The sequence below is a fragment of the Cygnus olor genome, chromosome 1 (assembly GCF_009769625.2).
Source record: "Cygnus olor isolate bCygOlo1 chromosome 1, bCygOlo1.pri.v2, whole genome shotgun sequence".
Taxonomy (NCBI): Eukaryota; Metazoa; Chordata; class Aves; order Anseriformes; family Anatidae; genus Cygnus; species Cygnus olor.
Window position 1 is genome coordinate 127,453,969 of NC_049169.1, and position 19,523 is coordinate 127,473,491.

Consider the following 19,523-nt stretch of genomic DNA (forward strand, 5'->3'; position numbering starts at 1 on the left):
ACAGCAGAATAGGTTACCTTCACTGTCTTTGAATTTCTTGATTGCCACAATTTCATGTGTCTCCTGTAAAGCAAAAGTGAACAAAGTGAAATGAGCAAGATTTGTTATATTTTTTTTTCCTGTTGGTTTCATCCTGCTCCCCAAGCATCAGAGGAAAAAAGAATAAAAAAGCATCCAGAGAAATTTGACAATGCCAACCAAAATGATTAAAAACTCAGCAAATATCTCAGCGATCAGGCTAAATGCAATACAAAAATGCATGTACGCAGACATCACAATTAGGTACCCCAGCATGAAAAATAAAGTTAAATATCCAAAATTAATCTTTAAATACCTTGTACTAGATATCAATTACATTTTCAGTGGTTCTTCCTGTGATTCTTGCTGCTTAATTATTCTGAAAGTCAAACAATCTTTTATCTGACCAAAGTATGAGTGTGTGTGCTTGTCCTTGTGAACCGAAATGAAAATAATATATGAGGACATGACTAAGGCTTACAATGAGACCTGAAGTAACCTGAATCCAATATAAGGATGCCAAAAGCTTTTGGGTTCCAAATTTCATGTATCTGCAGAGAATGTGATTTTGGGAAGATAAATTCTCCATACTTTGAAAAAAAAAATATTGTCCTCTAGTAATTCTCTGTTCTCACCAAACGTTATCATCATAGGTCACATTTTTCTCTTCAACAGGGACACTTCTCTTCTCATGTGAACATGACTGCATCTGGCCAAATGATTACATCTGTTCATATGATGGTGCAGCACCCAAATTTTAAGTAAGATGATGGGGAAGAAGCTTTAAGGCCACAGCATATGGGGATGTGAGCAGGTAGGCAGTAGGCTACCAGAGTTATTTGAGAAGCTAGATCTACCTTACACACCTTTTCCAAACTTCACAGTTTTAAAAAATATAACAATATCCCACTATTAAAAGCATACAGAGGCTGTATTGGAGAACAGCAATGAAAAAGTTAAGCCCTTCTAGAACATCTGATGACATGTGCATAACTGGTTAGTGAACAACACAAACATCTATTCCATTTTTAACTTCAAATTGTCGCAACATATGAACCCGTAAAACACCTGATGCCATTTAAAATAAAAACACCTGGAAAGACTATTGTAGATACTGAACAGAGTCTCTAGATGAAAATCAATACTACTGCAAATTTAAATAAACAAACAAAAACCCCAAAACAGTAAGGTTCCATATTCATATTTTAGCTGATGGTCGGGAAGTATTAAAAAATAGAGTAAACTTTACCAGGCAGAGAACTCTGTGGTTTGTCCCAAACAAACATAAGGTTATAATATGTATGCATAATTTGCATGTTGAGAAAATGATCCTTTGACCATCACTTGTAACATCTATCAGAAAAACTGGGAAGTACTGTGTTGTGTATTGATTTAAGTGACCAAACTACATGTACTTCACATTGAAGAAGGTTAGTTCAGCAGATGCTACTAGCTCTTAGAGAAGACATGCATTGCTCTTTTGCTACCAAAATCTCTTTCATATACGCTGGTCTAATCCGAAGGCCATTACAGAAATTCAGCTGAGATACTACAAAGGTCCAAGAACTACACATCGCTCAACCAACTTACAGAACAGAAAAGAAATGGACGTCAGAACTGAGGCAGTAATATGCATTTCAGGTTTGGAATGATTCTGAAAGGCTTGTCTATAGCTTTTACGTCAAATGCTGTTCCCATACATTTTTGCTTCAGGAAGCTTACAAACCGAATCGTCTAAACTAAACTGAATGGACTATTGTAACTACAAAGTTACAGTATTGTTATATTTATTAACTCCAACTATAATAATAACAGTAGTAGTTAGGAGCACTATGAAAGAACACTGCTAACAGGGTGAGCGTATTTAACTCATTTGACTTCTGGTATCTAACGTTAGGTACTTTGGCTAATTAAGCCTCTGAAAGGCTGTTCAGAAAAGGAGTACTGTAATTGCCCTCAAAAGACTCTACTGACTGTAAGATGTTTAGACAGTGTGCATACACCACTTTGCAGATGAGCTGAATTCATCCACTACCATTGTATTCCTATTTCACTTGAAGGAAAATAAAAATTTGTAGATGTTTTGGCAGCCATTAAAATGCTGTATTTTCATTCTCAAAGTAATGGCTAAGTCAACTGAAAGAAATGTAGGAATTAGAAGTTGTTGCCTCACACAGACAATAGTTCTGCACCATTCAAAAAAAATATAGTCCATGTGGTTCTGTGCCACTATTCTGCTGACCCTGACATATATAGTGAATATGATTACTTTGGACACATTAGCAACATATTTGGAAAAAAAGTCATCCAGACAGTTCAAAACACTAAAATGTTGAAGAAATTTTCATTTGAAAAGCCTTAACAATTGTATTATTCCATACAACTAATTAATATTGTCATAATGAAGTAATCAAGAATTTATATATAACATTAATTCCTTTTGCATTGGATTTCCTGTAAATTAAATATCCTATCTTAAAAAGCAACCAGAAAAAAAAAAGAGTATTACATTTAAGTAACTTGAAGTGAAATAAGAACAAAATGAGACTAGATAATAGGCACTTTGAGGAGCTACACTAGTAACATCCTGTTCCTTCTTAAGCTGGGACATTCTTGTCTAGGATTCTTGGAGAACCCCATCATATCTAAATGGTATTCTCTAGGAATCAGTTACTGATGAAGCAGTCATGACAAAGTTAAAATGGACCATCTGATTACTGTACATTGTTGTTGTTGTTTTTGTTTTTAATGTGATGCACCTGCTTGTCAAAACTTCTTTTACGTCCCCAAGACTTGAAACGCCTCCAAAATAGCAGGGTTTGGGAGTACTGTCAGGCAGAACAGAGAATTGAAGCTCAGTGCAGGTTTCCCATTTCCTGGTTGAGTGCTCTAAACCAATTAAATAATTTATATGAGGTAATATAAACAATAGTAGCTCCTCACTGATCAGTTTAAACTAATTTCCAAAGGAAGAATGCATCTGAAACATCCTGTTTGCCTGTTTCTCCATTTACCATCACCACAAGTAATTCTGAACTGGACGTCAAATTTCAACAGAATTTTACAGAGAAATTCAGGCTTTAAAAAGACAGTTTCAAAAATTGTGAGCTTTGTCAGCTATACATGCAATATCCCTCCTGGGGGGAGGAAAGCAGTAAGAACTCAATCTCCATACATTGTATGATACTGCATATAAGCAACATATGTAGACTATGCAACAAACTAATGCACAGTTGTTGATCCACAATTGTACATATTGTCACTTACACAAACTAAGAATGAGATTGAAAAAACAGAATACGTTTTGTATATGGAACGATTCTGCAGGTATATAGTATGGTGGTAAGAATATGCTTACTGGATTAGGAGACACATGATGGAGCTGTCAAATGGTACAGGCCCTACGTGAAGTTTCAAGCAAGTGACAGACACTAGCGACAAAGCAAACAGATGCCACATTGCTAACCCCTGAGAAGACCGACAGAATCAGGCATATAGAGAAAAGCAGAACTTTGAGCAATGAGGGAATTCAACTGTGAAAACTCAGGCTTCTGTAGGAATCTGATCTTTACAGATCAAACTAATACTTTGGAAATTAACCCTTTACATTGGAAATCTCATCTCTTTTATGGATATGGCTCTCTGCTCCTCAAAAACATGCCAAGTTGCAATTCTCCAAAGCAAAACTGTAATTCTCTAAAAATACCTTTTTTGCTTTTCAAAAGTGTTTTTTTTCCCCCTTTTTTCAAGACTTTTTTGAAGCACGGACAGAAGAGTGCAGTTAATACAACATTCAGCCTGCTTGTGCATACCCTCCTTAGACAATAGCTCAGTATCCAGCTCTTGGCATGGAAAATTCTCATATTCAGTCAACGTACTGTCTAGGTAGAAAAACTTACTCACGGATTCAATGTTTGAGACTTCAGTGAATGTCCAGGAAAGGGGGAAAAAAAAAAACAAAAAAACAGCCAAATGCATTCCACAGCCGATGCCTTTTCTGAACAAAGTAGTACCAGTTTTCTTTAACTTGCATAAGCATGATAATGTTCAACATTTAAGTGCTTAGGATAGAACTTTCAATAATCTTGATTTCAGTGAAAACCACAGCATACTAAATAATCACCAGAGAGGCAAACAGAAGCCCATCATACGAGAGAATAACGTGTTTATTTTTTTTAAAGAGTTGCTTAAAATGAAGCTTCAAAAAACCAGCAAAATCATTTTTTCAGGTTATTCTCCAAACCAGTACACAAAATATTAGCATCTTAATCAGTACTGATTGATTTATCATAAATGTCACATTTGTCATTACATTTTTAAGCTTTTGCCAAGCTACCCATAATGCAAGCTTTGAGATGTAACAGGCACCACTGACTGCACCTAAATTAGGTCCTGAGGACAGCTTCCAGACACTGCTCTGACTCCATTTGCATTCTGCCTTAAAACACTGCTACCTCTAGACAGTACTATCAGAGCAGAAGACAGCATCATGTCTTCTCGAGACTTCTAATATCAGGTGCTGGCAATTTTGCAGATATTACTTTTAAAATCTTGGTGACTATCTTAGAATATTCTTTGTAAATTAAAGAGACGTGCAAAATAATAAATTCAATTTCTTTTTTCAAAAAAAAAAAAAAGGCACTTTTAAGTACAATGACAGTGCTATGTATTCTTGGATACCTAAAAGACTTTGGGAATTTCTCTTGAAAAGTGTTTCTCAGTTTTTATCTTACATTTCTCACTTGAAAAAATGTGATTCTCCTATTTTTCAGTTTAAAAAGCAACCAGAAGAAAAAAAGTTTATCTATGAAATATCACTCTTAGCATTGAAGGACTTTCAGGAAATTACTTCCTAATCCAAAAAGTCTTTTTTTTTTTTTTTTTTTCTTTTTTAAGGAAGAAACAGATCCCCTGGTAAATAATGAAGAACAGTACGTCTGAGCTTTCAGAATGCCTTTACTTACTGGAAAATTGATTAGAATTTCTCCAACACGTACATGTGAGAGTTTACTTGAAAAGAAGCATCTAGAATGAATCAGCACAAATCCATTTTACGTCTCATGAAAGCGAAGTGTTATTCGCTAACCATCTAAATGCAGGAGAAGGCTTTTAATAAAACAAGGATTTATATACTTAACATGGCCATTTTAAAGGAGATGGCCACACCATCCCCCAGATAAAGAAGAACAAGATGAGGAGCCGGGAACGCTTAAACCAGTCTGGACCCACTAGAAAATTTCAAAGTAGGACCAGGTATAAAAGCTCAGCTATTCTACTGAGGGAGGAAGCATAAAAAGAAAGGCTGAAACCTTTAGGTAGCGGTTTGTCAGCAAACTTTAAGTGTGTACAACGATGGAAAGAGACTTTTAAATGCAAGCAGATTGAAACAGTTTCTTTTGATTTCTTTATCTATGTTTTTCATAAGCACTTAAAACAACTGTGTTGTCAGTTTGAACGAGTAAATGCCATGAGTAAACGCCTGCATTGCACTTAAGAGAATCATGAACTGCCATCATTTTTCACCCAAGCGTAAGAGGAATGTGTACGCCGAAGGAGCGGCCCCCCTGTATCCACAGGCTCACACAGTGGGGCCTGCAGGGAGAGCTGGCACCAGCAGGCTGGAGGGGGATGAAGGGGCCCACCTCTGGTGGGGGCAGAGGCTCTCCAGAGCGCAGCACGGCCATAGGCCCGCAGGGAGGTGGGGCTGGAAGGCACCTTCATCCACCCCCAACATCCCCATCCCTAGAGACATTTCAAATACGCTTGATATACTCCAAATATCCTCAGAATCCACCCCGGTGGGATCACGAGCAGCCTGCTGTAGCTGACTCTGCTTTGAGCACTTAGTAGGGGGCACACCTGAATCCTGAGACAGGCGCATTACAACGTACACATTTGATATTCTTCAACAACTTGAAAGCTACCAATTCATGCTTTTTTCCCCCCTCTGCTTCCCACCAAGTTACAAAGACTAATCTCAGCCTTGCAGCCTAGTCCCTCCAGCTTTCATCTAAGATCAGGAGAGGTGCACAGAGAGCAGGACTAAAGACATGGTGCAGAAACGACGGGCCCCCTTTCCCCAGACTCCAAGGGAAGCCTGGGGGGCCGAGCGCTCTCTTGACTGATGTCAGCCCTGTGCAAATTCTCCCTGCGTTCTTGTTCTGCATTATGCTGAATGCTGTGTTTTCATAACCAGCAGGAATTAGCAGTTTCTTGAACCCGAGGTTATCATGTTAAAATTTAAGCAGTCCCACAGCCCTCAAATATTACCCTGAAAAGAACATTGAAGGAAGTGTTTTCTGCTAACTACTATGCTGATGATAGTGGTTAGCACTGAAACTTTTATTCTTCCAAATGGTTTTCATATTTATTCACATTTCTCCAAGCAAGAAAATAAGTATGTATTCCCAAAGAATCTGTACAACAGTATAATGAAAAGGATCTGGAAGAAAAAAGCAGCTTTTAAATACTATAAATGCAGCTATTTTTTCTTTTCATGGTAAACCAGTATTATTGCAGCAGTTTTTGTTTCAAAATAATCTGGGCTTCATTTTGTCCTACTGTAGCACTACGGAAGCACTAATCCCTATCATTTTACAATTTGACAGCATTGTTTAATCCCAACCATAGATGTAAAACAGAACCCAAATTCAGTAAGTAGTTGTAAAGTTTCTCTGATACTGAAAAATCAGTAGTCATTTAAGTTTCAAATCCCAATCTTCTTCCAGTTCTACTTGATTTTTTTTCCTGATAAGTCTGGAAATTGTGAAAAAAATGGGTAATAAAAATAAAGCTATTTATAAATAGCATAACACTGCGTTGGGTAACTACAAGTGTATTTAATTACTTTTTATAACGTCATCTTAATACTTGATGACGTAGGGGAAAAAAAACAACAGGAAAACAAGCTGTACTCTCCTTACGGCTTTCTTTAAGATACTGCTGCTGCCATACATGCAGAGACCAGCAGGATGGATGTAATTACACTATTTTCTTAATTCTTTGTTTTTAGTACTGTGCCTAACCTTTCTTGAGCACCTGATAACTCAAGAGTAGGTAAACTTATTGGAAAGTTTTTTGAAACAAACATCAATATTGAAGTCTTATCTGACTCTTTAGTTTTATTTTTTCAACTTTGAGCATCAAAACAGTGCGATTGGCTAAACTTCTGAAGTTTACTTAGCACAGTTCAAGCTTTAATTCTGAGATCTTTACTTGTGCAAGTGATACAGCCTATTTTCTTCTGCCAAACATTTTTTATCTGGCACTTTCACATTTTAAGTATTTGGCCAGACATTAAGGCTATTCTTATCAACAGTTGGACAGGCATTTTTCTTTTAACCTGTAAAAAATACACCTACTGTGAACCAAGACAGACTTGTCAAGCAGGTTTCTTAGGCTGAAACTGTTCAGGCAGAATCCAGTTTCAGATTAAGACATCTGAATTCAGATATGTGCATGCGAGCTAGGTGTACAAACTTCTACTAGAATCAGCAGAGCTGAACAGTCACTCCAGACAAGATCCTGTAACCCTAAACATCAGCATTTAAGATTTCCTAGGTATCTGGGTATACCTTTCATTTCCCCTAGTAGCATGAATTGAACTCTTTATTCCTTGATGAGATATCCATTCGCTACAGCGGGAGTTAGACACTTGTACTGGTGCACACATGCATACCTGAATATCTATCTTAATCATGTCAAGTTTCCACATCTACTACCTGTGGGAGCATACAAAAAGAAAATGAAGTCCCATATTCATCTTAAGTATACACGGGTGTCCTGGTTGTGGCTGGTAGCCAGCTTTTTTCAAAGTAGCTGGTATGGTGCTATGTTTTGGATTTGTAATGCACGTAGTGGTGATGACACACCAATGTTTTAGCTGCTGCGGAGCAGTGCTTACACTAAGCCAAGGATGTTTCAGCTTCTCACACTGCCTTGCAAGCAAGCAGGCTGGGATGCAAAAGAAGCTGGGAGGGGACACAGCCAGGACAGCTGACCCAAACTTGCCAAAGGGATGTCCCATACCATAGGGTGTCATGCTCAGCTATAGAGCTGGGAGGAGTTGTCCAGGGGTGAGCTGCAATTACTTGGGGACTGGTTGGGCATCATTTGGCTGGTGGTGAGTAATTGTGTTGGCACCACTTTTTTCTCCCCTCCCCCCCTTCTTTCCCATTAAACTGTCTTTATCACAACCCACGAGTTCTCACATTTTACATTTTTCAATTCCCTCTCCTCATCCTACTGGGGAAGGAGGGAGGGAGGGAGCAGACTGCTCGGTGGTGTTTAGCTGCCTGCTGGGTTAAACCACACTGTGAAATGCATGGAAATTGCATTTGGATTTTCTAGTCATGAGTAAAATCAGTTGGAATACTGTTAAAATAATAATTAAAATAAAGGTTCTCCTTTCATCAGACACCTCTCTCAAACTGCACAGCCTTTCAAAGAATCAAGAGATGCCCTGCTGCAAGGACTCAGCACCTTCAGATGCTGCCCATCTGGCCCCACGAAACTGTATGGTTTATCTCAAGTAATTCCTGACTCAGTCCTCACCCACTGCTGATAATTCATCTCCTTCCTCAACCCTTTTACTAAGCATAGAGGCAAAGCTGGCACCAAGCACCTCAGACTTACCTGGGTCTGCTGTCACTGAATTGCCAGCCCCACTTAGTAATGGGGCCATACTTTCCTTGCTCTGCCAACATAGCAACTGATGTTCTTCTTGCTGCCCTTGCAGATCCCAGCTTCAGCTGAGCTCTGGCTTTCCCGACACCACCCAGACGCACCAATCAATGTTGCTAAATTCCTCCTTTTCAGCCTATCCTTGGTTCCACCACCTCCTGTATACTTTTTTTTCCCCCCTCTACTGGAGCTCCATCATGAACTCCCTGCTTAGCCAAGTCAGCCTTCTGATCAGTCTACCTATTTTCCTAAGCACCAGGATGGACTGTTCTTATGCTCAGAGGATGTTGTTAAAGGACTGCCAGCTTTCCCTTGCCTTTTAAGCTGCCTTCCACAAGCTCCCCACCTACCAGTTTCTTGCATACTCTGTTCAAGGTCTGTACTCTGTTACCTTCTGCCTCGCTTCACTCATGAGGTTGAGCTCCACTATCTCATGGTCATTACAGACAATTATAATACCCTGGCTGGCTCATTCCAGCACCTACATCAAGGCATCATCAAACACCCTCCAAAACTTTCTTGGACCACTTATATCCCACCATGTTGTCCTCCCAGTAGATGCCAGAGAAGTTAAAAGTTCCCCCCATGAAAACCAGGGTCTGTGATTCAGAAACTACCTCAAGCTGCTTAAAAAAGGCTTTGCCAACTTCTTTGCACCCATCAAGTGGTCTATACCAAAGTCCCAATATAATGTCACACTATCTGGTCTCTCCTCTAATTCTCACCCACAAGTGCTCAACCACATTGTCATCCCCATCCAGAAAAGACCTCCATACAGGCACGGAGGTGTTTTTTTTTGTTCATTTGTTGGTTTTTTTTTTTTTTTTTTTTTTTTTAAGTATACCTCTTGTGTTGTTCCCTAGGAAAGGGATGATAAATTTGAGCGAGAAATGCCACCTATATTTCTAGCCTCAGTTCTTTGACTACTTCTTTCTCTATACAACTATAGTGTGTGTGTTGTTTTTTTTTTTCCCTAAGAATACTGTGGCATTTAGAAAAAGCTATCTTTTTGCTCTCTTTCCCTGCCCCAACAAATCATGAGACACATTTGCTGACAACACTATGCTCTTATCAAAGCCAAGTTCTAGGGCAGTCTTATAACAGAGCAAGTTCTATAGGTGCAAATTGGTACTATACTCTTGTCCTGATTTTTTAATTAGTTTTAATAACATAATAAAGTAGGATTATTTTTCCTGATATTTCATTGATCATTCCTCCTCACTTCTGACTCTCTCTATGAGCCTGATGGATGTTACCAATAAATCCAAAATCAATGCTCTTTCCTATTTCCCTTTTAATTTAGCTAATTTTATTTTTTTAAATTTCCAGTCTACATACTGAAATCAGTTTAAACGGACATCTTCATTTCTTCTCAAAGTGTTTACACTCAAGTTTGTACAGAAAGAAAGGCTTTTCTTCTCCAGGATCAGCCAGGCTGCACATTCTTTGGCCAATAAGGGAGAAATTCTTGTCTCTTAACAATATTGCCATTTTGCTCTGCCAAGCGTTTAAAACTGCATTCCTTTGAGAGAGTCTCTTTACAGAACAGTATCTAGGATTCAAATTCAATCCAAATTTCTTAAAAAAGGACAGCAGGCAAGATTCATACCTCAAACTTGTTACGCGTTCTGGTTTTATGATCACTGTTGCAGAGGCTGGAGGAACCGCAGAGCTGCCTCTGAACAAGGTGTATGGTAATTTAAATGTACATGAGGAAATAAAGGAAACTGCATCCAAGGAATACTTCTGTCACTACTAAATATATGAGGAAAAAACTTCAGTTACTCAAACTTCTTCATAAAAATAGCATTTCAACCTCTGTGCTGCACATCTAAGATTCCAATTTTGGAGCTTAATTGAGAAAAGAAGTTTGTGGATTCACTTCAGGCTGTTTCTGCAGAGTCCAAGGACTTATCTCTATATTTTTCTTTTTTTATCTCAAAAAGGAAAAGAAAAGTTTAAACATCACACCAGCTCCAGGAACATTTAAAAAGTTTTTGTTTTGTTTGTTTAAAATCTATTCTTACAAAAGTTACCCCCTACCAGTAAGACTATCTAACACACATCTCTTAGATGTCGCACACACATATACACGTACACTTTTGAGCCAGGAAAAAAGGTATCATGCAGACTTATGTTCACTGTGAAAGGTTGCCCAAATATGACAAAAGAATAACACTTGGCAAAAGGGGAAGGTCTCACCATCTTTATTATGTCTGTCTTGGTTTCAGCTGAGATAATTGTCTTCTTAGTAGCGGCTGGTATAGTGCTGTGCTTTGGATTTAGGATGAGAATAATGCTGATAACAGACTGATGTTTTAGCTGTTGCAGAGCAGAGCTTACTGTAAGGCAAGTACTTTTCAGCTTCTTGTGCTGCCCTGCCAGCAAGGAGGCTGGGGTTGCACCAGGAGCTGGGAGGGGACACATCCAGGACAGCTGACCCCAATGACTGAAGGGATATCCCAAACCATATGGTGTCATGCTTGCTCAGCAATAAAACTGGGGGGGTTGGCCAGGCTGCTGCTCAGGGACAGACTGGGCATCAGTTGGCAGGTGGTGAGCAATTGCATTGTGCACCACTTGTTTTGTATATATAATTTTCCTCTCTTTTTCTGTCCTATTAAACTGTCTTTCTCATCCCATGAGTTTTACCTTTTTTCCTATTCTCTCCCCACTAGGGGTAAGTGAACAAATGGCTCAGTGCTTAGCTGCCTGCTGTGGTTAAACCACAACATCCCCAAATGTGGAAATAACAGGTGGAGAGAGGAGGGTAAAAGAAAATGCAGAATGAAGATCTGACAGCCAGGGAATACAGCAACTAAATAGTCTAGGAAGAGCAGGCAGAAAAATGCAGACTGAAAACAGATTAGAAGACAGAACTGAGAAAAGGAAATGGGACTCAGAAATTAGTATAAAAATAAGATAATAAATCTGTGAACATCTACAATTTTACTGGAATCCACCTTTACTGAAAGCAAAGGAATGGTGAGAATTCAGAAATAGCTACAAACCCACTGGAACCACAGATGAGTTTCATTCCACACAGTCCTGATATGTGCAGAGGATGAAGGCAACAGGCTACCAGCTACACCATATCAAATACTAGAAGCTGACAGCTGTGTGACAATTGCGTGGGTATCCATATGGTGTTCTATGATGAATTTTGTATTTGAGAAGTCTGGAAAATTATGTGCAAAAAAGTTTATCACAGCATATATAACCAAGGCAGTATTTGAGGGGAAAAGGTAACGTTCTTTTATTAGAATTACTGGTATACATGCAAAAGAAACTGAAGCCCTTCTTCAGGTCCAAAATAGAAAACGCAATCTCCAAAGCTAAATTTAAACGGAGAACAAGTATGCTCTGTGTTTAAAAAGACCCAATACATCTACAGCAAACCTCAAACATTTCCAAAGTATAGTCTATCTTGCTAAGAGTTATGTACCCAATATGTGCTATCAAGGCTTTCCCCACAGCTAGTGAAAGCACGGGAAGGAGAGAAGATTCGGCCAAAAGGTTTCCAATTTTACCCAGATGGTATGAATTGCTTTTTGGGGGTTGGAGTCTCAATTTACATAACTGATCTCCCTCGTTTATGTAAGACCTACGCACTGAAACAGTGGGTGAGATTAATTCCACCCAAGCTACTTGACTTTGCAACCCTTCTGTCTCTGGATGCTTTATTTTTTCCACACATGTTCAAACACACATATTTTTACAGTACATTTAGAAATAAAGTGATTAACCTCAGATATATTACCTCCTCTGTATCAGGAGTCTTTGGGTTTCACTGCTACACACCACAGACCACTGGATTGTATTTACGATACACAAGCTAGAAATACAAATAAAGTATTCCCAACTGTGCTACCGAAGTAAGAACATCTCCATTGCCAATGCAACCATACAGCATCAATTCTCACATCCCACAAGGCAATCTGGCACAGCTAGCAGCAAGACCAGAATTTCTGAAGCTCACCCATCATCTTTAACTTGCATATTGGACAATACAGCACACGTTCTCCAATGAGTATATGCATAAAGCTATAAATATCTCCTCTAGAAGCTTTCTATTTCCTTTTCCCAGTGTAATAGAAGGTATTACCTGAGATCAATAAAGCTTTAAATAACAGGCAAAGGCAGCCCGCAGCCCCATTGGAAGCAACTACTTTTCTTACATTAAGATTCCAGGAGGATGTTACAGGTTAAGATCCTTGAATAAGACTTCAAAGATTTATGTGAAAGGTTGTCATAAAAAAAAAAATGGAATTCAGAATGTATGTTACATATTGATGTCCTAGAGCTGTATTTCTCTGAATACCAAGGCACTATAAGATTGATCTAAATGGACACGGAAGAACAAGTAACAGTTGGAGAAACTTTGGAAACTTTTACCACTTTGTAAAATTACTTGTTAATATTTAAAAACAATACTGTTACTTCATATCTGACTAGGGAGAAACAGAACATTTAAGATTATTAAAAAAACAAAAGCTAACTAAAGCTGTACAAATAAGCTTGAAGCTGCACTGCATTAGGCTAAACTAGTTGTAGATATATATGACAAAGCTTCTTCAGATAAAGGTTGCCTTCTGTCCTTTGTAAACTGATGTAGCAGCAATCATTCTGCTGATGTAGAGCATGAACAACAGCTCTAACAGTAGTTTCTTGACTGGTGTTCATGCTTGTATTACCTCTGACTTGGTTTCATCACAACACAATTCCAGATGTCTAATTTTTAGTTTCTATTTTTTTAAAACTACATTACATTATAAGATTAAATATCCAAAGCTCTGGGTATAAGTATTATATAAGAATGTTATCAAGCAAATCCATTAATTACTTTAGAACCAATTAAAATCATCAAAACCAAAAAAGCCTCTTCACATAGATTTCATTCAGGTAGTATGGCGTGAATAGACAGCTATTGCCATCTCCTCAAAAAAGAAAAAGCTCTTGCAAACTTGTTAACTGGTAACCTACCCTATACCAAAAATCAAGAGGGGAAAAAAAAATCCAACCGCAAAAGATCCATGGACCTAATTATTCCTCTACATTTGCCTTTACAGATTTATTATATGCAAGATCATATCCCAGTCAATCTCAGAAGAAGGCATTCTCTCTCATTGAAAAATTCTGGATCTTATTGTTTACTGTAGAAACAGAGCTATCAAAGAATTTAAATAATTCAAAATTATACACGTACCTCATTTTCACTTTTTCTTCTAGCTCAGAACTGCTAAAAAAAATGCCTTCCTTCAAACAAACATGTTTAGGGAAAAAGCGCATGATGCTCTAGCAGTGAGGGTAATTTTTCAGCACTTTCCTGAAACATGACCTTAGGATGTAGACACGAGTGATATTTGAGAAAATATAATCAGAAAACTTCAGTTGTGAAGTATTTTCTTCATATTTTGAGTTGACACTTGTATGCTCTTGCTGAAAACTTCAATAAAACAGAATCATTGTCATTTGTACTTCATACTGAGGCACAAGCATCCACCTCTGCTCACCCTCATGAGAATAAAAAAGGATCAGCATTAACTGTGTGCTAACTAGTGCATGTAAAATTCTGCTGAGGCATCAGAAGGAATGGGCTAGCATTGGTTTCCAAAATAGAGCAGAAGAAACCTCTTGACGTAGCTCATTAACTAAAAAATGTGCACGTGTGCTTACATACGCACTTGTGTATGGCTCTGTACACGTACACCTGTGAAATCAAAGGGATGTTGGTTAAGCAACAAAAGAATCTTCAAGCAATATAAATGGAAAAACTGTCAATTTCACTGACATCTGTGACGAACAGAATGTAAGAAATACTATAGACAGGCTGGTCTCCCTTGATTTGCTTCTCTGATACTGAATTCACCTGGGAGATCTGGTCATCTGATGAACCTGCATGAAGGATATGGAGGAGGAAAGGGCTACATCCCAGAATTTCTGAACAGAAAGATGCCCAAGATTTTTTTTATTATTATTATTTATTTATTTTTAAGTCTGCTAGTGTTTGCAGAACAGATTTTGTTTGGCCTCCCTTAAGCCTTCCTAAAAGTCACTGGTGAAGTTCCTGCTGATTCTTCTCAGCTCCCTACTTAGTTTGGATTCCTCCTCGCTACAGCAACATAGCATTGGAAGCATGAAAGACTTACAGAGATAGAGCAGGTTCAGAACCCAGGCTGCAATTCCACCAGATACTATCTTGTATACATTCCTTAACATCATTCTTAGCTAGCTGATGCCTTGAGGGAAAAAAAAAAAAAAAAAAAAAAGGTACACAACACTCGGATGAATTTTTAACACAGTCACAGGAAATTTGATCCTGTAGAAGTAGCTAGTCAGTTTTACTCCACAGATGGCATTGCCTGCAACATATTTCTGTGCATAAACATGGCACTACTCCTTCTCTGTTGGAAATGTTAATTGATTTCAAGAAGATAGCTTGCCTCCTGGTCAAGATGTATACTGTCAGAAAAGGAGGTAGGTGTATAACCAGTCAACCAAGTTCTTTTTTGATCCTATAGAATTTCATCTTTCTACATCTCTGCACGTGATTACAATTATGACACCTACTCCTGTTATACTTGAAAATCTTGCAATCAAAAAAAAAGTCTCTTTACAAAGGGAAAATTATGACAGTAACCTTGTGCTACCAAAGCTTAAGAAAACAGCTTTACAATGAATTTTCAGTACACTGGAATTGGTGACAACGTTCTGTTATTAGGTATGTATGAAATAATATGCTTTATAATGTGTCTTAATGTTATAAAGACCATCTGTGGACTGGAAAATTACTAGATAAGACAGCACTAAAACAAAGCTTTCTCTCTCAAAGCATTTTATGATCATAGAATCATAGAATATCCCGAGTTGGAAGGGACCCACAATGATCGTAGTCCAACTCCTGCTATGATCAACTGATACTTAGTTGGTCAATAAAGCAACACAAGGCTATGCTGAGAACTGGAAACAGAACACAAAACTTTTCAGAGAACAAACATTCATGTACTTTGTTTCTGCTGCAGACATGCAGCAGATCAAAATAGGTATGAATAGGATGTTGGGGATGGCATTGTGAGAGCATGAACATGTGCAGAGAGCAGCACGCACAAGAAATTGCACAAAACTAATTTTTTATTGCTGAGGAAAACTGTTCCCGGGATGGTGCTCCAACCATAAAATTGAGGAAGGCATTATGCCAAGCCCAGAAGGCTGCAGCACAGCTGATTGCAAGCAGACCCTACAGGCAACAACAGGAGGATGGCAACTAGCTTGCAGCTTACAGCATAAACTTGCCCTTTTCTCCTTGGACTGAAAGGGAAATGTTACAGACATGTATTTTAAATGCACTCCAAACAAGAGAAAACAGGTTAACTGACTAAATATTTATGGCAGCCAAAACAAGCAAGAGTGAGGCTAAGGACCAGTCCACAACAAGGAGCAACTTCGAAGTACAACATGTACAAAAGATGTAAGAACTAGCTGGTCATCACCATCAAGAGGAGCTCCGGGAATGCAGCGGTGACTTGACTGCTAGCAACCCTCACCCTCCATACTGCACACCAGAGATACTGCCCAAATCCCTTGGGAACACACCTCTCTACTTGTATAATGGGGGTATGAGTGAGTGACATCCATGAAAGAACAAGTGGCAGTGGGAACAATTATTCCCACTGCCTTCCTCTTCTGTCAAATACGCACTTAGTTTTGTTACACTAATATCTGTATGCTGCAGTACTTTACACAAATTAATACTCACATTGAGGACAAAATGGAAGATGCTTTATCAGTTTTTAAGGTACGAACAAGTTTAAAACAAAGAGCAGTGTTGGTATCTGCTTCCAGTAAAAAGCTACCTGAGCTACTCAAAAACAAATACCTCACTTTGCTGTGCATCTTGAAACCTGGACACAGCATTCCAAAAAGTGGCTAATTTTTCATAAAGGGTAAAGTTAAGCCATTATGTTGTAGGATGGTAGGATTTCAGATGAACTTGTGTGAAGAATGGTCTCTCCTAGCAATACAAGCTAAAAGTAATTCAGGGATAATATAATAAAAATACAGAGACTTTGTAAATCCAAAAGTTGTCATATGTTGTGTCCCCCCTCCAATTAAACTAAAAGAAGCTTAATTATATACCCTTTAGAATAAGGAATGCTAACATAAAATTGGATCTCTTTATGAAAAGTAAGGAGCAGATGAATTGACCTTTATTGCCCAGGTGCAGCTAAATACAACAAATCAAAAGAATGTGTTCTAGACAGTTGTATTCTTATAATCTACATATATTGCTTTCTGCTATCTGTACTGACAAGTAGCGTAAAGAATGCTCGCAGTTCTGTACAAACCTGTAACAACTGCTGTGAGCTGAAGGAAACCTGCTAAGTCCTTCCAGACAGAAACACTGAGCACTCTGCAGTCTCAACAGCATGGCCTCTGCTCTAGAGCACAGGCTGGCCACCCGCTGTATCCAAAATGCCTTCATCATCATACTCCGATGCCAGGCCTGTCTAATCACTTAAGCCTTTAGCTGAGAGCTAACATCATACAGAGTAAGTGCAATTATTAAGTTCTTTTGCAGGTATTTTTACCTACACATAAACATTTGAAACAGTTGTAATGTTATAAACCGAAAATACTATCCTTTTTTCCCCATTTATTGTTATCCGGTTTTTGAGTGAGAAATAAATACTGCTATACCTTAAAAGGAGTATTTCTAGTCAAAAATAAAACCAACAATTTCTAGTCAAAAAAAGAACAGTTCCCTATATTTTTTAAAGGGCACTCCACCAATTAGGAGTTACAGAAAACTGAGTAATTATGTAAAATAACTTTAACCAGGACATTCAGAAGGACAATTTACTATTTAAAAATGTACTGCAATCCTTTTTGATGAAAAATAATTGTGCCTAGAAAAGCCTATAGTTTCTAAATAAAGTGAAATACTGGGCAAGCTTCTGCTATTTCTGTCAACGTTTTACCTTCACTGTCAAATGTTCCTTTTTTTTTTTTTTTTTTTGGACTAGGAGTCCTGGAAAAAGGCTTTAAATTCACAAAAACAATTAAGAAAATAAGTTAAGGTAATTGGTACATCCAAGACACTTATCTTGTGTGGTGATGTTTTAGGTCAACTTGGTTTCTACGAATAATTTTGAAAACCAGCCAGATGATCCAGATCCATCCACCTTCACCATAGTACATTTAATACTGAACTTCTCAAAAACTGAATTGTGCTTTTATTGGCCTTTATTTAAATCCAGAGTGTCTACAGATCAGTGATTAACCTAGCTTTCTTAGAGCTGCTCATATGTCCTACAGAAGTTTAAGAAGTCCATAAGAATCCTTCAAAAAACAACTAGACAACTAACCTAAAATTTAAGAATTCGGCTTCTTTGCATCATTTATGCTACACAATACTTTGCAATTTGATGACAAGACTGAACTGTAATCCAATATTCAAGCAACTTCATACTACAGATGTAGTTCTGTAATTAGCCATATGTTGCTGCTTCTCCTATACATTAATTTTCATTATCTATAAATTACCTAGCCTGCATCACCAGTTTCCTAATGATCCAAGTCCCTACATCAGGTCTTAAATCCTTAAATCCTCATTTCTTCTTATACAGCTTTTAAGAAATACTGCAGTCAGGTTCATAACTTTAATTTTTCCAGTGTAATATATTCTTTCTTGCAAAAAGCTGAAAAATTTGCATGGATAGTTTTGCTTTGTACGTTCATGACACATACTTAAGTTTCCACTGACAAGTGCATTAGAATGAGATACAGAACTACAAGCTGTTTGCAATTAAAACCATTAGGGGCAGCCACACAACACGCTGCTGCATGTCTGAATATGATTCCTGTATTAATCCAGGTGTGATGACATGTAACGCATTTGCAGATGGAAGTATGCAGCTACTACTAAGGAGCTTGTCTATTTACTGGCAATCTTCCAAGAAAAAGTGTTATCTGCGATAATAAGCGATACTCTTTCATTTAAAAAAACAGTACCCATAGCAGGAATTCATGCAGCCCATTACGTACAAGTCCATCAGAAAGACATGCCGTTCCTCTAAGAAATAAAAGAAAAAGCATCACAGATGTCAGGTTAATCTACAACGGTTAATGTGACAAAGAAGCTGGAAGTGTGAGTAAAAATACTGATCTCCCTCTCAATGTAACAAATTATTTATCTTTGACTTAAGTCAAGAGCCAGCAGCAACACACTTCACATATCCTTCCCAAGGCAAGATGTACTGCTCTTGCTCTTTTTAGCTTTGGCTTATATGCCACTCATATTGCAACAATGCAGGTAACTGAAGGACGAGGTGTTAGATTATTACGTTTACTCCTGCTCCCCCTTCTTGTTTGGAAGATCTGCAGCATCAGGTCTCTCCACACTCAGCTTTGCACTGTAGGAATGCCATTACCCAACATTACAATGTCCCACTTAAGCCATCCCGATTTGTGGCACTGCTAACACCACCCTCACACTGTACTGCTTTGAATTCAACACTCCTGAAAACAAGAATCTTAATATCTCCTCCTACACCGAATTAGTTTCTCTTCTCCGAAAGCTCTCATCTTTCTCCCACACCTCCCATTTCTAAATTAGGCTTTGGGGAGGAAAAAAAAGAGGGAATGCCAATTTTGAATACTGCCTACTGCCGAACATCTGAGCAGCATTCATTAACATGACAAGCACCAAGGTGGAGACAAAGGAATGGAGTATCATACAAGGGCCCTTTTGCACAGCTGCCTGGTACCCTGTCATAAAAGACTCAGAGGGGGGAAAAAAAAACAACTGCAGATGTGATCGCAGC

At 38.2% G+C, this 19,523-nt stretch overlaps 1 protein-coding gene across 6 annotated transcripts in view; it reads right to left on the reverse strand.

Annotated features, from left to right (window-relative positions):
• The window catches only part of CDKL5 (cyclin dependent kinase like 5), a 135,717-nt gene that overhangs the window by 59,673 nt on the left and 56,521 nt on the right, over positions 1–19,523 (reverse strand). For all 6 annotated transcript variants that reach the window (XM_040532605.1, XM_040532585.1, XM_040532619.1 and 3 more), the window contains exon 4: positions 18–63. In XM_040532605.1, coding sequence (XP_040388539.1) covers positions 18–63 — 46 coding nt within the window. The remainder of the gene's footprint in view (positions 1–17; positions 64–19,523) is intronic.